This window comes from Python bivittatus, unplaced genomic scaffold, assembly GCF_059951505.1.
Source record: "Python bivittatus isolate LINGU-HERP-01145 unplaced genomic scaffold, Pbiv_v1 ctg000220_np1212, whole genome shotgun sequence".
Classification (NCBI taxonomy): Eukaryota; Metazoa; Chordata; class Lepidosauria; order Squamata; family Pythonidae; genus Python; species Python bivittatus.
Window position 1 is genome coordinate 1055598 of NW_028277048.1, and position 27997 is coordinate 1083594.

The 27997-nt window shown below is 40.8% G+C and overlaps 2 protein-coding genes across 5 annotated transcripts; one reads left to right on the forward strand and one right to left on the reverse strand.

Moving 5' to 3' along the window:
• Positions 1-779: 779 nt before the first annotated feature.
• On the reverse strand, positions 780-17876 carry CUNH19orf38 (chromosome unknown C19orf38 homolog). Of its 4 annotated transcripts, none has more exons than XM_025167829.2 (8): positions 14617-17876; positions 12494-12817; positions 7815-7916; positions 7147-7239; positions 5404-5428; positions 4908-4951; positions 3845-3882; positions 780-1771 (listed from the first exon to the last, which is right to left on the reverse strand). In XM_025167829.2, the coding sequence occupies exons 1-8, from the start codon at positions 14765-14767 to the stop codon at positions 1757-1759; spliced, it is 792 nt and encodes a 263-aa protein (XP_025023597.2). In that variant the 5' UTR covers positions 14768-17876; the 3' UTR covers positions 780-1756. The 4 variants fall into 4 exon arrangements, with proteins under 4 accessions (XP_025023597.2, XP_007430089.3, XP_025023596.2 ...); XM_007430027.3 differs by having other exon boundaries at positions 780-1774; XM_025167828.2 differs by lacking the exon at positions 780-1771 and adding an exon at positions 1810-3614 and having other exon boundaries at positions 16327-17876.
• A 10-nt stretch (positions 17877-17886) lies between these two features.
• TMED1 (transmembrane p24 trafficking protein 1) lies at positions 17887-27638 on the forward strand. Its single transcript, XM_007430018.4, has 4 exons — positions 17887-18084; positions 18326-18423; positions 24003-24186; positions 24977-27638. Exons 1-4 carry the CDS (start codon positions 17887-17889, stop codon positions 25193-25195), a joined length of 699 nt encoding a protein of 232 aa, XP_007430080.1. The 3' UTR covers positions 25196-27638.
• The last annotated feature ends 359 nt before the right edge of the window (positions 27639-27997 follow it).

A 27997-nucleotide genomic window follows, 5' to 3' on the forward strand; every position in this document is an offset into this window, starting at 1 on the left:
ATGCCAGGGTTCCCCGCTGTGATGCAACTGAAACATCCATGCCCCTTGTTCCTGTCCCCCCCTGCAACTGCTTTTAAAGGCCTGTCCTTACCATATACGGAGCACCAACCCTTTAAAAAAGAATCCAGCTGAAGAGGATGTCTTGGTAGCATGAGGAAAACAGCAAGGAAGAGAGCTGGAACAGAGCAGTGGAGAGAAGATGGAAGGTAGGAGAAGAAAAAGGAGGACCAGAAAAAAGCATAAGGCACTAAGAAAGCCAGAGGGCCCAGAATGGTGAAGAGTGGGGCTGAGATGGCCGCCTTGGCAGCATCTGGGGCATTGGGAAGAAGGAAAGTACCAAATCTCCAAAGACAAGCACGGGAGGACACAAGCAGCCACTTTCATAACAAAAGAGAACATCAGCCAAAACTTTCCCAAGATGGCTGAGGCAAATTGGAGGGCCAGGAGCAAAGTTCACTGGAGAGGCACCCCAGGTGCTGGCACAACCAGGAGACATGGGGTAGGATAGTGGGTAGAGAATAAGAAAAGAGAAATGGAACTTTTTCTTTTTATAATAAAATCCCAGTTGCAAGGAATTTGTCTACCTGCCTCTGAATGGTGCTATTCTACACTCTTAATGGACTGACGAGAGTTTTCTGACAGATGTCCTCCTGTCCTGGAGGAGGCAATTGATTGAAAGGATTGTGTGTGAGATAAAAAAAACACAGAGGCAGACATATCTCTCCACTCCTTACATTCTTTTCACGTAGAATTCTGAAACCTCCAGGAAAGTGGTTGCTTGCTTGCATAGTTTATTCATTTACATTGCTTGCATGCTGCCCATTTCCACAGACCCTAGGCAGTGAACGATATATACATATAAAATACCCCAAGAACCCCCCATATGCATGTCCTCCACTGCAAGATGGAACAGGAAGTTTTTCAGAGTTTCTGTGAAGTCTAGGAGGTATGAGGTAGGTAGAATTTGCCCCGTGGGAGTTCCAAAGAGTGGGGACTGCCTCCGAGAGCAACCGCTGCCAGGGCCCCATCAGGTAACAATCCTGGAGGGATGGGACCTGAGGGAGTTGACTTTATTTGATCTGATTGGATGGGCAAATGAATACAGGAGAAGGCAGCCCTTCAGATCTGGAGCCACACAGGGCTTCAAAGGTGACAGCCAGAACCTTGGATTACATCTAGAAGCTGAAGTCACAACTTAACCCCCAACATAACCTCTGGCCTTTCATGCTTGCATCCTGATGTTGAACACAAGTATGTAAGTCATGTGGTTTGTACTATAATGCAGATTTTGTCATTTCCTACCCCTCTGTCCTGTCACACACATTATGGTCAGATGTTTCAAGAACTGAAATTCTCAGAGGGTCACCATAGCTGCAGTTGACACTGCCTGTCACAACAGGGCATGAAAGTGGAAGGAGGGATATATCCCATAATTGTCAGGGACACTGAGAGCCTAGGGATAGTGAAACACAGCCGCAATTCACAGAACAAACGCAAAAAAAAAAATGAGTTCTATCTTTAGTCTTCAGAGGACATGGAAGAAGAAGCAGGAACATCAATTGAACTGCGTTACAGTATTACTGACAATAAAACATTGCTTCTTATGCTGTCAGTGGAAGACAGCAAATAGATTAGCTTTTAAATGTTCAAGCAAAGAACCTATCTGGACCACAGAAGCTTGCCCAATAAGTCAGGTTTCTCTCCAATCAGATGCATAGATGGAAATGGCTGCAGATTTCATTTTCCTCTCAGAAGATCACTTTAAGACCACCTGCTGAAAACAAGAAGCCAAAAATGGGGCAGACTTTGAGTTGGTTCAGGGCTGTGGTCTCATTAGCTGGGTTCACATACCATGCCAAGCAATAACATGCTTTATTAGATTTTTATTTAGGATACTGTATGAACCCATCTACTATGGCTCATTCAACAAAGTAAGTTTAAAACAAAATATGACTTGCATCACTTCTTCAAACTGGATTCAGACATCCCCCCCAATACAGGGATCTTAGAAAAATTTGTCTAGGAAGCAAAGTAACATTTGAAGGCAAAAGTCTCTGAAATGCAAAAGTTAACAATTGCATTTTTGATGCAAGCCAATTATTTACAGGAAATTTTAGGAATTATTCAACTACAGCAGCAATGAATTCAATGTTTATTTTAAAAAAACACAAACTAGAATTGGGTCTGATTTAATTGAATTAACTCTGATGGTACATTTTAAACCAGCAGTTTCATGCATTTGACATTTTAATTTGTTCCAGTTGGACATATTATGGTTTCCCTGCTTACCATTTTTCCCTCCACTTATGAATGAGGATAGGCATACATCTGATGAGGTGGGCTTTAGAGCTCACGCCTTAATAAACATGTTAGTCTTTAAGGTGTCACAAACTTTCTTGGATCAAAAAGTATTCTGAACTTCCCAACATGATTGTCCACGAGGGACAAACGATGAAACATGCATCTCAGTATTCTAATGCAAACTCCACTCCCTTTGTATTTGTCAGTGGAATTTCCATCCTGACATTATAGCCCACATTTTGGCATCATTGTGACTAGCTGCAGGTGCCTCTCCTTCCCTCTGCTTCGAAAAATTGAGCAAAACTTTTGGTGTAGAAGAATATCTAATTCCTTTTACACTTTTATACTAAGACTATCTGATATGTTTTCAGGAAAAATGACCATGTGTGTGTATCTTCAATCTACGGCAGGATGAAGATCTCTTCACTGAAGGTTATGAACCATAATATACCACACTGATCCAGTGTGGGTTGATGACAGATGTTTTCTAGGACTGAGAAAGAATGACTGGCCCTAAATCACCCATCTGGCTTCTGTACCTTGTTGTTGTTCAGTCGTTAAGTTGTGTCCGACTCTTTGTGACCCCATGAACCATATCGCGCCAGGCCTTCCTGTCCTTCACTGCCTCCCTGAGTTTGCTCAGTTTCATGCTCATTGCTTCAGTGATGCTATCTAACCATCTCATCCTCTGCCGTCCCCTTCTCCTTTTGCCTTCAATTTCTGTACCTAAGGAAGGACTAATATCTGAGCCTCCCCATTCCTTGTCCTTAACCACTACATCACACTGGCTCTCATATATATATATATATATATGACACATGCAACTGTGGAAAACAACAGCATTTAGTGAATGAAAACTCAACAATGTGTTTTCTGTTTACATTTTCACTTCTCCCAGTCTCATCAGCATTTAATTTCAGAGCTGAAGAAATCTGGAGCTATAAGCATCCTTAATTATCCTATTTCTTCCAACTTAGGAAACCCAACAATCTGGAAATTGATGAAACCAGCCAGAAATATATTTTTCCCAAGTTCAGAGGGTGTGATTGATGGGAAGCAGTTTTGTATAGATTTCATGACAAAGAGCCTCTGGAGAGAAATACCCAATTAATTTTGTTTCCATTTATACTGGGAGAGGAGAGGAATAATGTCATTGGCACTGGTACAAAAGTATTGGGATTTCATTCTGAAGCTCTGAATGTGGAGAAATCTGGCTTTTCCAGGGAGGTTCTGGATACAAGTCTTGGGCCCGTGGCTGAGGAGATCGAAGCACCTGAATTTTCTACTGTTGGTTTGATTTCCTGGTTTGATTTCTTGTGGGATAAAAAGATCAAAAAATGAGAAAGTGAAAGAGACCAAAAAAGGGCAGATGGTGGATAAAAACATGAAGATGAACTCCAGATAGAACTAAATCTCACTTGCATTGGTGAGGTTATATACATATATCTTAAGCAAGGTATGGAGCTACTTGTTGAAAACAGCCCTTCCACTTTCACTGCTTAAAGTGACAAGTGTCCTGCCCACCAAATCTTTGATAGCTTACCTCTGAAACGGTGAACATAGTGCTGTCAAAGGATGTCTCTGTGAGAAACAGCAATGTGAATAGCGTTACTGGGTATTCAAGAATTCAGTCGTACAAATATCTTAATCTCTAAACAGATACATTTTCAAGGAAGTTATTACATCTTGTGACACGTGGCAGTAAGATTATTGCTGATTATGACATCAGCTTAATTTCTTTTACTGGTTTTTACATAATTTTACAGATTATGCTTTTTCATTATCTCAATAAAACCTCTTTGGTTCTCTCTAAACACCCTCAATCTGCATCTTTTTATGGCTGTGGAAAGACAGCTAATAAAAGATAGAAGAAAAGGCATGAGAAAGAGGGGTTTAGGCAGGGAAGAGGGTTACTTTTGAATGCTGCCAGAGACCTTCTGTTCTCCAATCTGGGATAGCGATTCCAGAGACTTTTATCCAAAGTTAGGCTATCAAGTTTGCTGGTTTCTTTTACAATCTATTTCTTGAATTCTAATGAGAAACTGCCTCATTGCTGAGGATTTCTTTTCCTTCACAAACTTTCCTTTGAGGCCACCTGTCCATTTAGCAGCCATTATCATCCTCATGTCATGAACTGCGTGATGGGATATGACCAGATGGAGAAGTTGGTCACGTTCCTCTTCTACTGTGGGGAATGGGACACAGAGTGCAAGCTCTCTTTAAATTTAAATTAAATAAAATCTAGTTCTTGCTTTCCAATACCTGAACAGCCTGCTTCTGCTGTGTCTTGTTCATCTCATATATGTTTCTTCGCAAGTATTTTTAACCTAAATATTACACTGACAATTAAAATAGGCCAAGATTTGCAAAATATGTGTTGTTATCTTATGCTCCTTGAGAGGGCTCACTTCCTTTACATGTCAGTAAAGATCAAAATCGCAGAACCCTATTTGGGAACTTGGGAAAGGGCACCTTTGAATTCCAACTAGGACTAATTCCAAGCCAAGCACTTTTGATTTCTGGCCTTCTCTGCTGGTAATCCACCTCCTCGCCTATCGAACTCTGATATATCAAAGCAATTGGAAGTGCAGCTTCATTCTACATACCTGTGGTGGGATAGCTTGCTTCTGCCCAGCAGGAGTTCAGCTCCCTAAGCAAACAAAGTGTTATATCAACTAATGAGCATATTTGGCCATCCCACAATGCCTCATTGGTTCTGAAGAAAGCTGCTGGTGGTGACTGATTCCGTTGCCCCTTTGAATGCGGCAGTGGAATAGGAGAAGTTCAGTACAGGGTAAGAGGAAAAGCTGGCTGTGTCAAGCACCAAAATAAGACTTCTGGTCCATAAAAACTAAATACAAATGGGTGGTTCGCAGCTATTAGGAGCAGGCAGCAATCCCCCCTGGCAGCACTTCACTAATTTGTACCAATTTGCTGGGGAACATGTTCTTCAAAACCAGTATTTCAGGGGAATACAGTATTTCAGGGGAATACTTCCCTCCTTGCGGGAGGACCCATCACTACTCTAGTCACACAGAAGTCTAGCCACCCAACTCCTATCACAACTTTTGAACTCAATCATTGAGGGTAAGATTCTCTCACCTTTTCTTCTTTCTTCTTCTTTTAACTATTAGAAAAAGGAAAATGAGGGTGTATCAGGAAGCAGCATTATAAATACTATGAGCCAAAAGTCTGGCTATGGGGAGTGCAGTCTTAATGGAAGATCAAACAGCAACGTGCTCTGAATGTGTCTATTTAAGGCTTTCTTTTAGGCCTACCCCTGATGCTACTTTGCTTCCACAGTGATTCCAGAATGCTGCCCCATCCATGAGAGATGGTCTACCTCTACCACATCTCTGCCTCCCCCTTACTCCAGCTTCCCCCAGGTGCACACAAATTTGTCTTTCAATCTTTTAATCACTTCAGAATTCCTGGCTTGGCCCTTGTACATATCAAATACATCAATATTTGCCCTCTAGATAAGTTTGCAGCCTATTTCTGTGCTGTATTTTATTAATCTGTTCCTTTCTTTTAAACCACATTTGTAGTGCTGTACAATTGAATCATGGGGGGACGTGGTGGCGCAGCGGCTTAATGACACTGAAAGTTGCCGGCCAGAAATGGTCGACGCTTCAGCGGTTCGAGTCCAGCCTTCGCGTTAACAGGGTGAGCTCCTGTTTCCTCCCCAGTTCCTGTCAACCCAACAGTTCGAAAACTCATGTGGGTAGATAAATGGGTACTCTCACTCCGGTGGGAGGAAAAATGCTGGTGGCGCCTTGCAAAAGGAGTCAGGAGCAGTTGCCGGTAAGTGCGAAACCGCACTCGCCCGAAAAGGGCGCAAAGCAACGGAAACTCTGCCTCCTGCGCTCGCCAGCTGGGCTCTGCTCTCGGAAGGAGGCTCTGGCAAACCACTTCCGAAACACCTTGCCTTGAAAACTGCAAGGACTCGTCCAAGCAGTCACTGCAGAGTCGGTAACGACTGAGCGCAGATTAAAAAAAAAAAAATCGAATCATACTAATTAAAGTAAATTACAAATAAATAATTATTTATCTGGCTGCAAAGAGAGAATCCACTCATTAAAACCTCCTCTTTTCTCACAGATAAAACTATCTGAATAATCAGTAATAAACAGGAAATAATGAATTCTAAAAGATATAGTTATCTTCCTGCCAGTCCACACTGGACAGACTGCCACTGTAATTGCCTTTTATTATGAATGGTGAAAAAACCAGGCCTGTAAAAGGTAATACAGAAAACACTTCTCTGCAATAGACTGGCAGTTCTATTATCCAAAGTCTCTATTTAAAAAAAAAATGAGCCAAGGATGGCCATTCCTGCTGAAAGGATGGAAGGCAAAAAGATCAATACTCAGATTAAAAGTTGGTAGCCACAGAGGGGGAACATTCATCCTTTTCTTCTTCTTACATTGTATACATTGATGCTGTTAAGATATAAATTAAAACAGAAAAATATCTCTTCCCTTTACAATTTTACAACAAAAACATCCCCTACATGCATGCATGCTCACACACAACAGAAGCTAGTAACAACTGGCTATATGTTAATATATATCACTCTTTTTTTTTCTGAACACTGCTACAGCCAAAAAGTTCGCCAAACATTATAGCCCTTTGTCCAAGTAAATAGTATTGCTACACACTGAGTGACAAATCCTGTAGGGTGTGCAGTCACAGAGAACAGCTGCTTTGGCTGAACTGTTCTCCAAGTATATATATCAAAAACCTAAACATGAAAGGAGAATGTCCCAGAAGTCTCCATCCTAGGCAACATGTGTGGCCAGTGTTCATTCTGAAACAGACACCCAGCCGGTGCATTCCACCTACGGTATCCAGTTGTTCCCACAGCTGCAAACAGGATCAGAACCAAAAGCAGCACTCCAGTGACACTAAGGGCAGTGGGGAGAACCGAGGCTGCACCTGGAAATGGAGGAAAGGTCAAAGAAGGCAATAAACCAAGGGTGCGCCCTTATCCTTTTTTCCTTTAGGCATAACAAGGAAAGCAGAAGGTTCTTCTTTCTTTTCCCAGTCACCCTCCACATCTCCCAACCCCAGTTCTGCCCCAGATGCAGTAATTTGCTCCTATGCATTTTAATAAGTCTCCACCTTTCCCATGGTAGTCCTGCTTGTGGGAATTACATTGGGAGCTGGAGTTACCTGGGCCACAAACACTGCTTGTATCAATAACCTACAGGTGCCTACCTCCAGAACTGAGAAAAACAAGGGTAGATATCCTTTAAACCTCAAGAAAGGTGGAGGAAAATGTCTAATGTCTGGATAGCTTCTGCTAAACTAGAGCCAGGGAGCCGAGCATGGCTTGCCCTCAAATCTGTTTCTCAAACACTTGTCGGTCACTTGTCAGAGAGGGCACTCTTACCAAGCTGGACAGCCCTTTTGTTCCTGTTGGGTAGCAATGAAGGGAAGTCCACGTGCCTGGAAGCCTCGGGATGGGGAAAGCTACTCTCGGCAGGAAAAGTCTCTGCTACAGCACTTACCTTTGGAGTCATATTTTGGAGGATCAGATGGGGAGGAGGTAGCAAATAAATTCAGGCAGGCAGGCAGGCAGTCAGGCAGGCAGGCAGTCAGGCAGGCAGGAGCTGAAATGCAAGGGGAGATAGATACCTCTCCCACTCTTGGAGAAAAATACATCCACATAAAAGAAAAAGTGGGTCTGCAAAAGCCATTTCCCATCCCTGGCACAAGCCAAGCCCAAGGCTCCCCAGGTCTTTTGCTAAAATCCCAAACTCCTCTCAAACATTATATGAGTTATAATAATTATTTTATACAGTGATTACAACTGGTCCTTTGTTTATTTTGGTGGTTTGCTACACTTTTATTTCTGTTAAGATTTCTCTCATATGATTATGAAACTCTTGTGCTAGAAATGCATAATTTTGCTTTCACATGTAATCAGGCAAGCACTGACAGCAGATCTGGTGTAGTGGTTAAGGCACCAGACTAGAAACCAGGAGACCCAGAGTTCTAGTCCTGCCTTGGGCACAAAGCCAGCTGGGTGAACTTGGGCCAGTCACTCCCTCCCAGCCCTAGGAAGCAGGCAATGGCAAACCACTTCTGAAATCTTGCCAAGAAAACTGCAGGGAATTGTCTAGGCAGCTGCCAGGAGCCAAGACTGACTTGGGGGCACAGAAAAAGACCAGCATTAGGACCTGGGATAGGCAGATGTTGTTGTTTGATGGTGTTAAAGTTATCGTCACAGGATGTAAGCTGTTCCAAGTAAAGCAGCCTTTTGCAATTGACTGATGATTTTGTCAATGCCAATGGTCTTCAAGTAGTACTCCAGATGTTTTGGGATTGCACCCAAGGCGCTTATTACTATTGGTACTATTTTTGCTTTCTTTTGCCACATTCTATTTCTATTTGCAGGTCTTTGTATTTTGTGATTTTCTCCAGTTCTTTCTCTTTTCTTCTACTGTCTCCAGGTATTGCAATGTCTACTATCAAAACTTTTTTGTCTTTCTTATCAACAATTATTAAGTCTGGGGTGTTATGTGGCATCTTCTTCACTGTCCTTCAGACATTCTTCCAATGCCCTTTTTTTTCTTCTTCAACTGTCTGGTGTACTTGCAACATTCCATGCCTACCTATGCTCCTTAGTAAGTAGAGTCTGTCAAACTCACTGCATTGATGAAGGGCATGATCCATTGTCATTATTTTTCTGGTTTTCCTATCCAGGGCTTCTAGTTCTGCTTGAGTCCAGTTCACTATTTCAGCTGTGTATCTAATGACTGAAATTGCCCAGGTGTTAATTGCCTTGATAGTATTTCTTCCACTGAGTTTGGACTTTAAGATCTTCTTCACTCTCATGATGTATTCACTCCTAACCTTCTTCTTGACTTCAGTGTGCTCGATGTTGTCAGCCTGAAGGATGCCCAGTTATTTGTAGTGATCTTCTTCATCCAAATTCTTAATGTTATTTCCATAGGGCATCTTGATTCCTTCAGTTTTCACTATTTTTCTTCTGCTGATAAGGGTGGCACATTTGTCCAGTCCAAACTCCACTGCAGTATCTTGGATGTATATTTGGAACACCATCTGAAATAGAACAGCAATTCTATTTCAGATGGTGTTTTTCCATACAGCTTCAGATCATCCATGTAAAGGAGATGGGATAGCCTGGCAGATGTTTTTGATGCTTAATAGCCATGGCCTGACTTGTTCAGTATTGTTGACAGAAGAATCAATGTAATGACAAACAGTAGTGGTGATAGTGATCTTCTTCAAAGATTCCTCTCTTGATATTAATATCTTCCAGTCTATCACCATTGACCAGCAACTGTGTCTTCCATTGTGCCATTGATCTTTGCACAAAGTTTCTGATGTTTCTACTGACTCCTGTTATTTCTAGGTACTTGGTTATCCAATCATGTGGTAGGGAGTCAACTGCCTTCTTATAATCAATCCAAACTACTGTACATTCAAGTTGGTCTTCCTTCTCTTGCAGTTTTTCACAATCATCTTATCAGTTAGGAGCTGATCTTTTGTTCCTCTGCTATTTGGGTAGTTTCCTTTCTGCTCAGCTTATTTTCAACTAGATACTGTTGGACTGCATCAGCTACAACACCAGTTAGCAATCTGAAAGTTGTTGGCAAGCAGATAATTGGCCAGTAGTTGCCTGGTGCTGCCCCTTTTGTTGGATCTTCCATTATCAAGTAGGTTTTGCCAGATGTTAACCAAACTTCAATTTCACTTCCTTGCAGTATATTGTTAAACTGCTTGGCAATGAGTGGGTGCAGAGCAGTCAGATGTTTCAACCAAAAACCATGCAGTTCATCTTCACCTGGTGTTGACCAATTCTTGATCTTCCTTGCCCTTTTCTCCACCATTTCTGCTGTTATTACAAGTTCTTTCCTTTCAGCTTTTTTTTCCCTTCTCCACCCCCTTTACCCATCCTGCATTCTTGTATTTCTTTGAGTTGTCCCATAGTTGCGCCCAGAACTGCACTGTTTCTTCTTTGTCAGGTGTTGGCTGGTTCATTGCAATCTCTCCGTTGATGGATTGGTAAACATTTCTGCTTCAACTGAAATTGGAGTGTCTGCCTATAGTGTGCAATTCAAGCTTCGTATCTGATTATTTTCTTAGCTATGGCTGTTATTTGCTGCTTTATTATTTCCAGTGCTTCCTTGATCTTCCTTGTCTCTAGATGATATTTCTTGATCAGGTATTCTTTAGTCTTCTTGTTCTTCTGCTTCTTCTCTTTCATCTGTTGTAGCTTACTTGCATCTGATCTTACCATGCTGATATTATTTTCCAAGCTGATCTTCCATTTTGGTGGTGCACTGTTTGGCTTTTTTTCTTGTTTGTTGATTTTGTATCCATGGTATTCAGTTATAACTGCAGCTGTGCTGTACATTAGTTGGTTTGTTCCTTGCAGTGAACTGGTGCTTATATTTGATATCACAGTACAATTAGTCCTTGCCTAATGACAATTGGGACCAGAAACTCAGTTGCTGAATGAAATTGTCGTTAAGTGAGACACCCATGTGACTGCTTCGCTCAATGACTGCAATCCAGGCACTCCCAGTTGCAGTCATTAAGCAATCTCCCAGGTCGTTAAGCAGAGTGAAAGAGCTGTCTGCTGAAGGATTTCACCTCCATGCGGAGCTGAAATCCTTCAGCAGACAGCTGTTTTGACTCCATCCTCTTTCCCCTCCCTTCTCTCAGCAATGAATGTAGCACCTGAAGATTTGAGGTCCGTGCCTTCGCACTGCTTAAGGGGGAGGGGAAACTTCACAGCAGTGCCAAGGCAGTGACCTCAAATCCCGAAGATTTCAAGTCCCTGGCTTTGCACTGCTGAAGGGAAAGGGGAAGCCTTGCAGTGGTGCAAAGGCAGGGACCTCAAATCCTGAAGACTTGAGCTCTGAAACTGCCCACTGCCACGTCCCCTCTGCTTGCAACCTTCCCTACCGGCTTCCACTGGGGAAGCTGGTAGAGAAGACTGCAAATGTTGATCACATGATTGCAGGGAGCTTGGCAACCGGTTGTAAATGCAAGCTGGTTGCCAAGTGCCCAAAATGATCGAAATCGCAGGATGTAAGCTGTTCCAAGTAAAGCTGCCTTTTGCAATCAGTCAATGGTGATTTTGTCAATGCCGATGGTCTTCAAGTAGTACTCCAGATGTTTTGGGATTGCTATTGGTACTGTCCTTGCTTTCTTTTGCCATAGTTGTTGTTGTTATTATTATTAGGTATTTTGGTCTATTTTTTGATGGGTTTGTTTTGTTCCTTATGTGCTGAAGCTGCCTCCTGTTCTCATTCTTCAGGAACTGGAAGGGTATAGAGAGAGACAAGCTAAAGCACCAGTAGGGAGCTGTAAGTAGAAGGCAATTTTAAAATTATTAATACTGTTTGTTCCAGATGTTTTAAATTAGGCAAAAATTCAGAAATTAAAAGAGATTATTTCACAGCTCACTAAATGGGAACATTATTTAATGATTCTGATTTATGTCTGGGGTGGGCAATTCATGGCCCATAGACTACGCCAGATCTCCAGCATCTTTTTCCCATTTGGGTTTTTGGGTGGAGAAGGTTTATGGGGAAATTAGGTCAATTTTCCTGTTTTATGGGGAGAGTATCCATGTTGCCCCTTACATTTTCCCAATTCCTCCCAAAGGTCTGAAAAAGTCAGCCCCACAACAGAAGCACTGTGGCCTTCAGACAAGACAAAAAAAGGAAATGCAGCTCCCAGGCAAGAAAATGTTAGCTATCCCTGCCATCAATAATTTACAGTAAAACTTCAATTTAACAGATCATTTGGGGTAAAAGGATGTCCATCAAATCCAAATGTTCGTTACTTAATGTAATTTACATCATTGACATAATTATATAATTGATGCTTTATGCAAATGACACAAATTGATACAAATGAGATAAAATATCAATTGAATAATTATGTAAAGATGTATATTTACATAAATAATAAAAACCCTCTGTTGTATGGACAGACTTCAGAAACAACAGACTTGTCCCTTATTTCAAGTGTTAAGTCTGAATGTAAATTTATGGTGTTCCATCCAACATCTGTTAATTGAGAGCCTGTTATATCAAAGTTTCACTGTACATTAAAAATGGGAGTAATGATTTCCAAACAGAGCAAGTGCAACTCTCGCCCGTCCTGTCTCCCAAATATTTGCTCATCTAGTCTGAGAAAGACTTACCCTTCACTGTAATCTCTAGGACGTGGCTAAATTCAGACTCCTGCAACTGGCTTCCATTGTAGAGCCCATACTGGCATCGGTACCTGCCCCCAGCACCAGTCGTGACGTTCTCCAGAAGGAAGGTAACAGTATGCTGAGACTCTGCAGCAGGCAAACTCTTCAGTGCCTTAGATTTGTTCTCCTTGAACAAAAAAAACCAAGCATCCACATATTTCCTGGGTGCAATACATGCTATCTTGAGAGAATCTCCTTCGGTTACATTGTCCGAAAGAACATCCAGGAAAATAAGCGGAGAGGGAAATCGGCTGAAAGATGCTACACAACCTAAAACAGCACAAAACAAGATGTGAAGGACTGAGGTTCATAAATATTGCATTAAAATATTAGAAAACAACGTATTTATGGGCATCAACTCTTTGCTATTTTGGCAAAATCTCCATTTATGAAAAGATGTTAATCAGCCTTATAAGTATTTTTAGCAAATGATAAAATAAACCAGAGTTGTATTTTAAAGAAACAAGGGTGGTAGTTAGCAAGCCATTCGTTTTTGGCAAAGTACAGCCCCACAAAATCTTGGGGGCAGTCCTGGAATCCTCCAAAACATATTGCCAACCTGTTATTTTTGATTAAATGTTAAATGTTAGAAGAGGAAGGTTATTAAACACCTGCTGAATAAACTAAATTAAGTATATTTTTCCCTAACAGCTGTGTTTATGGTTCAGGTTTCTGCAGTGGTTGGTGATGGGTCGATCCCTTCTCAACAGTATCTATAAAGGCACCAGTGCAGAGCCAGAAATATATCACTTCAATGGTCTTGCAAGAGCAGAGCGCGCCAGAATGGATATTCAGATGGTCCTAAAATATCCATGTGGTAGAAATGCCATGTGCTTTTTCTAGTGGCTGCTGCCATTAGGTTTTTAGCTTCTCTTGTTCCTTTTTCAATTTCAGTTTCATCTCATAACGCTCTCTGAATTTTCTACATAAAAATGGTTTGCAGTAATATGTGTAATCTTGCTTATTGTTCTTTAACCTTCCCCCTCCCACAATCTTTAGTGAAAAGATGTTTCCTTTCTCTAATTTTCTTGGGACAGAAAATTCTGTTCATTTGATCAGATCTCATGCTTCTATTATTATTATTCTTTGTTTCCACACTTCTATGGTTCCACTTTTACTTATATTGGAGCTAAGAGGTCTGGGGTAATCCCTTTCCCCCTGAAATTATATACCTTTTCCTTTTGCTGGCTTAGATCCAGCAAAATTTCAAGGAAAATAAAAAGCCATTTGCCTTCTGTAAAATGATTGTACAATTCCATTATTCTGCCTCAACAGTATCTTTAGGGGGAACATTTAACATGCTGATAGTAAAACAAAAAAAATTGGCAGCTTTGGAGCACTGTTCCAAGTAATGGCAGCTTTTTTCCCTGAAGTTTTCTGATTCCATAATTATGTATATATTTCTGTTTAAATTGAAATATAGTAACTTTTGTTTTCTCTATTTTTCAACATTATATGCACAGAAGGCGGATCTATATGTCAAATTGCAAATGATATCTAGTTTAAATTTATCCTGGGCAACCATTCAAAATCTATAAAACCTACCTTGTGAAACCAAATAAATCGATTATGAATAATTTATTTGGTTTCACAAGGTAGATTTTATAGGTTTTGAATTGTTGCCCAGGATAAATTTAAACTAGATATCAGTTCCATATTTTAGATGCAGATATGTATTCAGCTTAATATTAGCCTATCTCAAAATGTCATAAATTCATGTCAAGTTTCTGTTACAAAGAAATTGGTGTCAACCATCCTGACAACCATCCTTGCTTGATCCTAGGTTCAAAGCAAACTTATCACTTGAGGACAGGGAGATTTGGATTCTAACATTAGGATTTCAATATACATCTCATTTTTAGCTGTTATCCCCCTCCCATCCCCTCCATCACAATGGGTCTTCCTGGAAACCCCCTCCCATGAATCTTCCATTCATGCTGTCTTCTCTAAGAGTTCAAATATTGGTAAAATAGTAAGAGCTTTCCTACTATAACCATGCCCTCCACTTTCCTTCTCTTTATGATGGGATTCAGAAATGGATATAAGATAAAAGAAAAGGGAAAACATACCAGTTAGAAGAAAAAGAACTTTCAGCTCCACATTACTATGGAACATCTTGTTTTTGCAGACAGACATGGGAATCACCATTAACTTACAACAAAGTTTTGCAAGATTGGAATAACAAAAAGGAGAACATGCTTGCCTAATGAGTTTTGCCATTTGAGGAAATTGCACTTTGTCTCTGTGTGGCAAGCCACTTCTACTTCCTGCTACAAATCAACTTTATGGATTCCCTCTCAAATCATTTCCCTTCACCAAACCATGGAGTAGATAATCTGGATGGATTACTCTGTGTAAAGGCCATGAGCCCCATTCAGTATGGACAGTCTGAACAAATTCCAAGACTTGAAATTCTTTAATTCTCCATATATGTCTTTCAAAATAGTTCTAAAAAATGTTAGTCTGTTTATACTCCAGTTATAAGTATTGAACCCTAGAATACATTTCAATTCAAAATTCTTCAATTTTTATACTCTTAAAACAAACCAACATGCTGTCAGGTATAGTTTCAGATAACCCTTCAAAGATACACTGGTTTTCAGAAGGAAATGAACTTCCTTTATAGGAAAAGCAGCATAAAGAGCACTTACAGCTAGAGGGCAATGATATGTAGATTAAAATGCATCCCCAAGTTTCGACTGAATCTGCATGATTTGGCGTGACTGCAGAAAGTTGCTAGATGTAAACTGTCCATATACTGCCTGATAAGACCCATATTGTGATGAGGCATATTCTCTGAAAGTTCATTTTTCAGGGAAGAGATGCCCAAGGGAGTAGAGGCAGGCAGAAGTATTTATGGCCATGAAATGGTTATTGAACACATGAGATAATATATGCCAGTGGACTCAGCAATGAGGATTAAAATGCTATTGGGTGGGGAAAAGTCTCTCTCATGCAATCAACATTTAACCAAAGGGTTCGACAGAAAATTTATTTAGAGATAATCTAAGAGTAAGTCAAGCCAAGTCCAATCCAGAAGGCACAAGGAAAAAACTCAAGTATTGTTAAATTTAAATCATGATATTTGTTGTGTGCATTACTCTGGTTGTTCTACCAAACAACACAAAAAGGAAAACTTAAAAACTTCCTGGCTACTAAGCTGTCATTCCTGACACTTTAAAAGTCTCTTACAAGCTTTGAAGATGATATCAGCATTTTTTAAACGGGGTCCTCCCTTTCCTAACAGCTGTGTTTATGGTGGCAGGTTTCTGCAATGGTTGGTGATGGGGCAATCCCTTCTCAACAATGCCTATAAATGCACCAATGGTGAGCCAGAAATAAATCACCTCAACTGGTGGCACAAGATCAGAGGGCCAAAATGGATCCTAGCCAGGTAGTAGAAATGCCATGAACTTGTTTGTTGCACTGTGTTGATCAGTGAGTTTATTAGTTTCCAAGGCTTCCCACAGCTCTTTCTCATCTTTTGAATATGACTCTTCAGTAAAAGCTATGACAGAAGCAGAGTTCTCCAATAGATGTTAACTTGATTTATACTTCAATTTTGGAGCTTTTTTGTGCCTTCTGGACTGGAGCTCAGATTAGTTGGCTTGACTCACTCCTAGACTGTTTCTAAATATGTTTTCTGCCCAACCCTTGGTTAAATGTTGATTGCCTGAGATTTTTGCTTAGCTAACAGCATTTTAATCATTTTCCTCTTGTAAATGTTGGGGGGAAATGTCTTCAGTGTATGCAGCACTATGTATCTTCCTACTTCTCACCTCCACTGCTGTTGTTCACTGGCAGTCTTTTACTGAAGGAAAAAAAGAACCCCATTTAAGTTTGCCATTTTGAACTTTACTTCATACATCATTTCTATCTGTTCTTTTTTCATTTAAGACAAAGAGAACTTTTTTGTGTTAAGTATAGCAGTGGCTAATTTATTGGAAAACATCCTTTCTTTTAAAGCAAATTACATTATAATTTGGTAAGGTATTTTTGCTATGTTTTATTTTCACTAGTTAGTGGGATATTTTAAATTCTAAAATTCCAGTTTTTATTTTTCTAAGTACATATAGAGATATATGAAACAATTTCTAATTCTGGCATGTAAGATAGATAGGGATTCCACAGCCTCTTTATCGTCTGACAAACAAAAGAAATAAAATAGATAAAAAATTCTATAGTGTCACTTCCTATCCCTTGTTGCCCTGACTTACATGTGACTAAGAAAAACATCCCTCTCCTCTGAGGAGTTGGACCAAAATCTCAAGCTACTTTTTTTAATTAAGAAAAAAGATGTAAAACTTTATAACTTTTGGTAATTACATGGAAAAAACAATAAATGGGAGGAACTAGAAATACAGTGCCACTAAAACTATGAATAGCACCATAGAGGAGACTCCCGCAGAAAAATACAGTAAACATACTATTATATTATAATAATATAATATATAATTATATGCAAATATAACAGAAACAACCCTGATGGAAAAAAGAATCAGTGTTGACTCCCGGCAACTGCTTGGACAAGTCCCTGCAGTTTTCTTGGCAAGGTTTTTTGGAAGTGGTTTGCCATTGCCTCTTTCCTAGGGCTGAGAGAGTGACTGGCCTAAGTTCAGCCAAATGGCTTTGCGGACTAGAGCGCACAGTCTCCCAGTTTCTAGCCTGATGCCTTAACCACCACACCAAACTGGCTCCGCCTGTTTACTACTGCACTTTACAGTATTTTACCACACTAACTAATTCTATTGTAGAGAGCCATTAAATGACCTTGGGGAAGGCAACCAGAAGCCATCAGGCAACAGGTGCAGACAAAGCATGGATTAAGGGGGCTATTAGAAAGAGCTGCTCCCCCTCCAATTCCCTGGGGTATAAGATGGAGGGGAGGGAAAACGCGAGCAGACTTGCAAAATTCTGTTACTATAGCCTGTCTCAATAAAGTATAGTTCTAATCCCCTGGAGTCAGTTTCCTGGTGCGTCCGCCTTGCATGTCTGACGACTATATTTAGCAGAGCTTTTTGGAGCAGCGGACGGGAGCATTTGTCTAACATGGATACCACGTTATGCTTTCGGCCAAGCTTCCCGAAGAGAGGCCCCTCCAAACCCCCAGCTGGGAATAGCAGGAGTCACCCAGCCCAGCTGGAGGGCAGCCAGGCTGCGAAAGAGCCAAAGGTTCCACGGGAGAAAATGGGCGCGGCTCCCCCACTCCCCGGGAAAAGCGCAGCGCTCCCGCCGCCGACTCGCGCACCAAACCCGCTCCCACGTTGGGCGAGGGCTTCCTTCCCCGGCCCGCGCCCAACGCCTTTCTTCTTCCGGGTGAAGCGGGGACGTCCAGCGGGATGGCGGCGCCTTCCGCCTCAGGGCTCCGGCTGTGGCTGCTGCTGCTGCTTTGGGAGGCGCCGCGCAGGATCCTCCACGCGGCGGCCCAGCCGCCTCCGCCGCATGATGCCGAGTTCACCTTCCTGCTGCCCGCCGGGCGGAGGGAGTGCTTCTACCAGGTCGCGCCCGCCAATGGCTCTATGGAGATCGAGTACCAGGTGGGGTCCCGATCCCACCAAGGCGAGGGCAGAGCGAGCTACTTTCCCGGAGGGAAATGCGATGCGGTGCTCCCAGCGCTTCTTGGGAAGCGTCGGGTTAGTCCGCGAATTTGGCTGGGCTGTCGCTAAGCCGTCGTTGCTCGCTCTATTTTGTGCCTCCGTTTCTTACTTCTCGTGTATTTAAGAGTTGGGGGGTTGGACCAGGTTCCCTCCAACCCGTATCCTTTGTTGTGTCGTTCAGGTTATTGGCGGGGCTGGGCTCGATGTTGACTTCTCCTTAGTGAGTCCTTCAGGCGCCTTGCTAGTGGATGAGTATCGGAGATCAGACGGGCTACACGGGTGAGTAACACTACTTTGTTCTCTTGTCCCAAGATCTATAGGGAGAGACAGAAGAGTTGTCCATGAGGACACTGAAAAGACATCCAGATGTCTCTCTATTCTGTATGCATATCTATATAGATACAGCATGATTTCCGCTAGAGAAATTTTCTATTTTTTGTTGTTTTTTTTGGTACAGTTGATTTGTTTTATTTTTATTTACATTGTTTGTAATGGTAATATACTTACACAAGGATGTCTTTTTAAAAATAAAATTATCACATTTGCATTCTACTTTTACATGAGTTGTTAACCTTTCATCCTGTGTATTCTATTCACCTGCTTAACTTTAGAAAATGGGTATCAGATGCTACTGGACATCTACTTTCAAACAGCTGAAGATAGGATAAGGATAAGAGTGGATCTCTTACAAATAATTTTAAGCTGAATTGGTAGTATCAGAAAAAGATACTGATAAACTATGTGTATGAATAAGGTTTAAACTTTTCCCAACATGGTTTTAGATTACAACTCCCATCATCTGGACCCAACATGAACATACCAGGCACTGGGCTTTAAATGAGGGACAGCAGCAGCAGATATACTTTCAGAACGCTTTTGCTATAGTTCTTCAGAATAGATACCTGATAAAAGTTAGCAATTGCATTGGGTAACTAGTTAACAAATTGGAAGCAAAGAGTAAATTGATAGCTCCCTTAATTATGTTAGCAAAAAGTTCCCAGAAGGATTGGTGGTGGATCTGGTTCTTTTATATTGCTTGTAAATTACCTGAAATTAAGTAGTGAACAATAAAGTGGACAAGCTTGCTTATAGCATCTATTTACATGTGTAACAAGGGACAATAGAGAGCAAGAGAATCCCTGTAAGTGAGGAAATAAAGTAGAACTTTGGATATAAGGTTTAGTGGGCTCTGAACTGGAGATGCATAACCACAAAAGGCATTTTGGGATTGTAATTAATAGTTTCATGAACATTTGTTGGGATATGATGGCTGGGGAATTCTGGGAGTTGCAGTCCCAGCTCATCAAGTTGTCAGCAAGGAGAGCTGGAATATTCAGTTCTGGGCATTTCACTTTAATTAGGGTATGGTGAGCCACCCAGAGTCACCCATTGGAGAGATGGGTGGCATACAAATTTAATTAATAATTAATAAATAAATAAATGATAAAATTAGAAAATGTGTAGAAATGTTCAACCATGATGATCAAGAGAGCTGGAATAACTATCATATGAAAGGCTACAAAATGGGAGGGGTTTAACTTGGAGAAAAGGAACATAGTAAAGGTGCATAACATGCAGCCATCTCTTTCTTTTATAATACTAGATCCTTGATTCATCCAACAAATGATAGACAATTCAGGACAGATAGCAGGCAATATGTGACACTTCAGCTGTATAAAACTGTGGAACTTGCTAGCAGGAGATAATTGTAATGATGGATGCCTTTGAAAGGAATTTAAACTTATTAAGAATAGACCTATCAAAAGCCCCAAATCATGATGGATGCATGTTCTTTCCAGTATTTGAGGTAGTTCACCTGTCTAGACCAATACTTTGTCTTCCTTCATCTCTTGGCTGGGGACTGTCCTCTCTCCTGTGCCTATACAGATGGTGCTGGCTTTGTCCAGCAGCTGTGGCTTCTACCTCCTTGCTCCTCTTGAACCAAATTGGGCTAAAATTGGCCTTGGCAGTGTCACCTAGAAAAGGTTCATAGGAAAGCTGAGCCCACCTCAGTCCAAGGATGAGGCTGTATACAGTCATGCCCCAGGATTGTTTCACATGGGTGCCTGCCCATACTCCACCTGTAATTGCTTGGAAGGGCAAGTTCTGATTGGAGAAGCAAAAAGGTGAATCTAAGAGCAAGGTGTTTCTCAATAAAGAGGCGCTAGGTTTGCTGGCTTTTTCTTCATTGCAGTAATTTCTCCACTGCTTATTCCAACAAATTTCCAGGAGGAGGAAGAGACATAAAAGACTAGCACGACCAGGGAATATTAAGAGTCAAGTTAAAAAGAAATATGGAGCTAATCCTGATGAGTTTTCTTCCTTTCCCCTCCAAGCAAGCTTTTAACTGGGCTGTGCATGGGGATCATTTGGGAGAGGGAATGGAAGAAGTGGTTGAGATGACCTAATCCTGCTTAAGTTTGCGTGAATATTTATGCATTCTAAAGAAAAATATTATTTTCCCCCTTTTTTTCCTCCATTATCCCCATTGCATAATCATTAGTTATTCTTTACATATTATTAGTGTTTATACTATTTTTGTTATTGAGTCACAGTGCCACACATCTTGAGAACCCTTTTTATTAGGTTTGTGAGAATATGTTGCTGTATGTGAAAGGTACTGTTCACATAGAGCAACATATTCTCACAAACCTAAAAGATAATATGAAAGATTTCCATTAAAAGGGGATAAGGATCTGCACTAAAGTGTGGAATGAGGATATGAATTGTAATCATGTTTATCATCAGAACCATAATTAAAAAGGCACAACACAGGATGTTCTTCCTGCGTCAACTTAGGAAGTTTAAATTACCTCAGGAGCTTTTGGTACAGTTTTATAGAGGAACCATTGAGTCTGTTATCTGTTCCTCTGTAACTGTCTGGTTTGACTCCGTAACCAAACAGGACAGATACAGACTCCAATGGATAGTTAAGTCTCCAAAAAGAATAATTGCAACCCGCCTGCCTTCTATAGAAGATCTGTATACTGTGTGGGTCAAAAGGAGGGCCGAGAAGATATCTGCAGATCCCTCATATCCCGGACATAAATTGTTTCAACTTCTTCCCTCAGGATGGCGCTACAGAGCATCGTATGTTAAAACATCTAGATATCGGAACAGTTTTTTCCCTCGTGCCATTGCTCTGCTGAACACCTAATTAATGCATTGCATGATAAGATATGACTGCTAAGACATGACTGATAATGCTCTGTTAAATGTGAATATATGCTAGATAATAGCTTCTCCTTTTAAAAATGAATATACAGTACTGTGGAAAAGTGTTAGGCAGGTGTGGAAAAATGCTGTAAAGTAAGAATGCTTTCAAAAATATATATTGTAATTGTTTATCAATTTACAAAATGCAAAGTGAGTGAACAGAAGAAAAACCCAAATCAAATCAATATTTTGTGTTTGCCTTTGCCTTCAAAACAACATCAATTCTTCTAGGTACACTTGTACAGAGTTTTTAAAGGAACTGGGCAGGTAGGTTGTTCCAAACATCTTGGAGAACTAACCACAGATCTCCTGTGGATGTAGGCTGCCTCAGATCCTTCTGTCTCTTCATGTAATCCCAGACAGACTCAATGATGTTGAGATCAGGGCTCTGTGGGGGCCAAACCATCACTTCCAGGACTCCTTTATCTTTATGCTTTATCTTTATGCTTTATGCTGAAGATAGTTCTTAATGACATTGGCTGTACGTTTGGGGTCGTTTTCCTGCTGCAGAATAAATTTGGGGCCAATCACATGCCTCCCTGATGGTATGGCATGATGGATAAAGTATCTGTCTGTATTTCTCAGCATTGAGGACACCATTGATCCTGACCAAATCTCCAACTCCATTTGCAGAAATGCAGCCCCAAACTTGCAAGGAACCTCCACCATGCTTCACTGTTGCCTGCAGACACTCATTCTTGTACTGCTCTCCAGCCCTTTGGCGAACAAACTGCCTTGTGCTACAGCCAAATATTTCGGATTTTGACTCATCAGTCCAGAGCACCTGCTGCCATTTTTCTGCACCCCAGTTCCTATGTTTTCATGCATAGTTGAGTCGCTTAGCCTTGTTTCCAAGTCAGACCTATAGCATTTTGGCCACAATTCTTCCATGAAGACCACTGCTGGCCAGACTTCTCCAGACAGTAGATGGGTGTACCTGGGTCCCACTGGTTTCCGCCAGTTCTGTGCTGATGGCACTGCTGGACATCTTCCGATGTCAAAGGGAAGTAAGCATGATATGGCTTTCATCTGCTGCATTAAGTTTCCTTGGCCGACCGCTACGTCTACGGTCCTCAATGTTGCCCATTTCTTTGTGTTTCTTCAAAAGACCTTGAACTGCACATCTTGAAATCCCAGTCTGCTTTGAAATTTTTGTCTGGGAGAGACCTTGCTGATGCAGTACAACTACCTTGTGTCTTGTTGCTGTGCTCAGTCTTGCCATGGTGTATGACCTGTGACATGAAACTGTCTTCCACAACCTCACCTTAGTAGCAGAGTTTGGCTGTTCCTCACCCAGTTTTAAGCCTCCTACATAGCTGTTTCTGTTTCAGTTAATGACTGTGTTTGAACCTACATATGAAATTGATGATCATTAGCACCTGCTTGGTGTAATTGGTTAGGTGAATTGGTCATACACCTGATTCTAATCGTACAAGATCCCTGACTTTGTGCAAGTGTAAGAATTGATGCTGGTTTGAAGCCAAAAGGCAGTCACACCAAATATTGATTTGATTTGGGTTTTTCTTCTGTTTGCTCACTTTGCATTTTGTAAATTGATAAACATAAAGAGTTACAATATATATTTTTGAAAGCATTCTTACTTTACAGCATTTTTTCACACCTGCCTAAAACTTTTGCACAGTACTGTATGTTAGTCAATAACTGCAGTATTATTCTTCCTCCAATTCTCTTCTTTGACTGCATAGTTTTATATAACGTTATTACTTTTTATTATTATTTATTTCCTGATGCTGTGCAAATACACTGAGAGCTCTTTGCACCGAAGTCAAATTCCTTGTATGTCTAATCGTACTTGGCCAATAAAGTATTCCGTTCCATTCCATTCCATAGAATCAAGGGGTTGGAGACGACCTTGGAGACCTTCTGCCCGGTGCAGAAATTCACTATTATAGCATCCCTGATAGAGAGCCATCCAAGCCTCTGAGAGTCCACTGCCTCCTGAGGCAGTCTGTTAGGAAATTTATCCTGATGTCTTCCTGAAACCTCCATCCTTATAATTTCAATCCATTGTTCCTTGTCCTTTTTTCTAAAACAACTCTGAATAATTTTGCCCTGTCTGCTGCATGACAATCCTTCAGATATTTGAAGACAGCTGCATGTTTCTCAGCAGTCTTCTCTTCTCCAGGGGTAAATTAGCCAACTTACCCAACATCACCAACCATTTCTTCTAAGATTTTCCTTCCAAGCGCTAATCATTTTGATTGCTGTCCTTTGGACATGCTCCATTTTGTCAATGCCTTTCCTAAAATGCAGTACCCAGAATTAGGAAACTGGCATCAACAAAATTAATATGGAATAAATGTAGTTTTAAAGCAAAGCTGGGAAATATATGGTCTTCCAGATGATGCCAGACTCAATTATCCTACACCTTTGCTGTATTGGCTGGTGATTACAGGAGTTGGAATTCAACACAATTTGGAGCAGGGCTTAGTTTTTCCACCTCTGCATTAAAAGAAGCAATGAAGGCTATATTAGAAGTCCATATCTTGTCTACGTTTGCAGATCTTTACAAGAAGCTAGAATGAAAGCAGAGCCTTTTTTTCATCTTTTTGTTTTTTAAAATAAATGAATTTGGGCTAGTCTAGCAGTTCTCTGATTTCTTTTCTTTTGTATACCTGCAGCATTGAGCCTACAGAGGGCGGTGATTACAAGCTGTGCTTTGACAACTCCTTTAGCACCATTTCAGAGAAGTTGGTGTTCTTTGAGCTCATCTTCGATAGCCCCCAGGAAGATGAGGACTTGAACCACTGGGGAGAAGTGGCAGAACCAGAAGAGATGCTGGACATTAAGATAGAAGACATTAAGGTGAGCAGAGTGTCAAGGAAATAGAATTGTTGGGTGCTGTCACACACAGAGTTTGGCAAATTAAAGTTTTTAACATAGACATTAGATAGGGAAGATAAACATGCTCTGAAACATGCACATGGTAGAACCGTTAGATCAAGTTATGGGGTGCCAACATGCATTTTTTATGTGCAGTATTTACATGTTTCTCAACATTTTATTGAAAATTCAGATATGCAATATCACCCTTGTCTACATGTTGACATCATCCAAAAAATGTCTAGGAGTTAGTGAAACAAGATTTACCTTGGGAACATGTGTTGTCCCATATTAGGACAGCTCATTTTTCCTTGTATGTACTTGTTTTTTCTTTAATAACACTTTCACCCCCCTAAAAGATATTAAACTAACTCATCTGTAGTTTCTTCTACCAGCCTTCAAATTTGATTTTTTTTTTAATTGAGATCACTTTGGTATTTTCCAGTCTGCAGGAGCAAATTCCAATATTAAAGAAAGGCTATTTTGTGAAAAGATAAGGATTGTTATATTTATTTTAGAACTCTTAGGTAGGTTTCATCTGGTTCTGGGGATTTATTTTTAATTTATCCATTTGGCTTATAACTGCATCTCAGTACCTCTCTTTATCTCAGTTCATGTGATCTTCAACTGCCTGCCCCTGAGTCATCCCGCCTAGTCCCCTAAGGCCTTTGATGACTTCCTGCTTCCCCAATCCTCAGTATGACTCAGTATGAGGATTTTTTTTCCTTTAAGAAAGCTGATAAGTGAGTAGATCTTGCTCTCTTTATTACAGGAATCTATTGAAACCATGAAGAGCCGCCTGGAAAAAAGCATTCAGATGCAGGCCCTTCTGCGAGCCTTTGAAGCCCGAGACCGCAACTTACAGGAAAGCAATCTCAGTCGAGTCAATTTTTGGTCAGCCATCAACCTCAGTGTGCTGCTGGTGGTGTCATTTCTCCAGGTGTATATGTTGAAAAACCTCTTTGAGGACAAGAGGAGAGTTTGGACGTAGCAGGAGGAAAAATTGACTTCTCCCCATTTCTGCCTGTATGCGGGGGGGGGGGAAGTAAGGTTTCTACCATGTCACTGAAGCTCACTACCATGTAAATCAGCTGCCATTTCTTTATCTCCTGACAGGAGGAGTTAAAACATTGCAAACAAGTTAAAGGAGGGGTTAAGGTGTAGCAATTTCATATCCACATGTTGTGTGGTGCTATCAAGGGACAGAATACAGTTTGTTCTTGAAGGACTACAAGAAGTAAAAGAAATGGAACAGTTAAGCACTGGACAGCTAACAAACAGAAGGCAACTTCAGTGTCACATATCTTTCAGTAGGTCTTTTGTTTACAGAGAAGGAGAGTGCCTCCCCAAAGACAGCATGCAACAGTGCTTGCTCATAGCCTTAATCTTGGATATTTTTGTGTGCCTTAATAGGAAGCGTGGCCAAAATTAGCTGTTTTTACTTCTGTTGCAAAATGACCTATTCTTTATTGTCTCTGATAAATGTCCTTGCCCTAAGAAGTTCTAAACTATTACAGGGCACAAATAGAAGCAAAGGTAGCTTTGGTTATCTTTGCACTCCATGGGTGGGCCCTGTTTTCTCCAAACATGGCTGTGTATGGAGCATCTGCAACTACTAAAGACTGTTCAGTGTGCGAACAATTTCCTATCCTGGAAAGAGCTGATATTTGTTCTAATTTGTAAATGGTATAGCCTGTTTCAGAATTTTAATTTCCATCAAAAGCCAGTTGTGAGACTGGGAGAAAGATTGCTTTTTCACATCCAGTTTTTTAAAGTATGTTTCACTGTTGGAGGTGCTGCAGAGGTCTGTTCCAGTGTCCAGGAGCAATTAAAGCAGTCTGGTTGCATTTGTTACTTTTGTCTTCTGGTTAAGCTTTTAGCAACTTGGAATACTTTACTGGACTTTAGCATATGAGGTATTTCAAGTGTACTGAATTGGTCTTAAACTACAGATAATAATGATGGATTCATGTATTTACACATGAATAGCAGACCCATGTTTAAAGTGTGTGGTGGTAGCAACGTTAAGCTCTCATGATGCTTTTCTAGCAGATCCTTTTTATACCAATTTGATTCCCATTGCAGAATTGAGCTGGGCTTGGAGAAGAACACCTGGAAGAGAGCTGTGAGGAGGGAAGATTTAGCATCCCTTCAGCAATTTCCTTTGCCTCCATTTATCATTGGCAGATTCCCTGTAGCTTGGGTTTTGGTTCCTCACTGCCCCTTTGAATGGTGAATGTTAAATATTCAAGAGCAGTGGATGCCTAGCCCCAAATCTACACTTGCATTTTATTTTCCCCTTTAAATCCACAGAATGCTAAACTGTACTTGAAAATTGCAGTGACATTAGCTTGAGTTGGAGATTCATGGAAGTCTTCAGGATGGGATACTGCCAAGTGTTAGTAACTGCTTCTCAGACTACAGTATCTGGCTGATTCTTGATGGCATGAAAAATGTTTAAACAAACATCCAAGGTTTTCTTACTTTTTTTTCTTTTTTTGAAGAAAGATCAGACATATTAGTCTGATGGCTAACACTGACCTTTCCAAACAGAACAAAACCTTGTACAGGTTAGCATCCTGAGGTTCAGTAAATGGTCTTTTGTTTTGGACGTTGCACTCTCCTGAATCACTGATCTTGAATTATGATGGGAATAATAATGTTCTGTTGTATTTCAGCACTTTCCTTAGCATGGTATTTAATGTGGGAAGGCTGCATTGCATACTGTTTCTCCCCTGGAAGAGGCTAATGGTCACAGAATTAATATGAATTTCAGGACTTGAGACATTTTGGTGTGCCATTAGCACATTCTTAGGAGGGGCCTTTATACGCATCTACTGCTTATCATTTATCATCTGGGAAATAATGGCCACCATAAAATTGGATGAATGCAGTGTTAGGACCATTCTTAAAAGGCACCAGAATTTGCCATTAGCTGGAATTGAGCCACAAACTACTACTAATTTACCCTACTCAGAAAGGCAAACTGTTGAGACCAGCATAAACTCAACCAAAAAAGCAGAGCTTCCTTTTATCTCTGATTCCTGCATCATCTGTATACATCCAGGGAGGGAGCCATGTGTACTTCTACTAAATGACCGTGGGGCATTTTTACAGTAATATATTTCTGAAGCAACCAGTGTTGCACCTCAGTTGTTCAAGGCTCTTGGGAATCTGATGTTTCAAACTGTAGCGTCTCAGGTGCTGCAAGAGACTATCTTTTTGAACTCCATTTACATTTTACTTAAGCTGGAATTAAAGGTCACCACGAAACAAATTCAGTGCCACAGTGCTAGTCAGTATAGTACATTTAAATGAGTTTACAATAAACTGCTTTTCCTCCTTTTTGAGAGCTCTTAACTACAGTACAGTGTGGTAATAAAACTTTGTCCTCTATGAGCAATTGAAGAAATAAAGTTACTATATCCCTCTTTTCTCTTGCTTTCTCTTCACATCTCTTACATCACAATGTTAACATAAATTTGGGGGGGCGGCAGAAGTATGTGTGTTTCAGATCAGGACTACTGTGCTTAGGCTGGGGTGGGTGAAATATTCACGCTCTAGCCACTATATTTCATGAATTCCTCCCTTCCCCAAATTACTTTTTTGCTGAATCTGACTGAAACTTTTTAAGTCTTGTAATTCTAAAAGTTCTTTGAGTTTTTAGCGCTCTAGATTGTTTCCTTAGCAGTGGTGTACTACAATTAGCTGCAAATACACACTGGTAAATCAAAGCCAATCAAACTACATCATGGCATGGCATGTGAGTCCAGCCATTATGGTAACTCTTAGA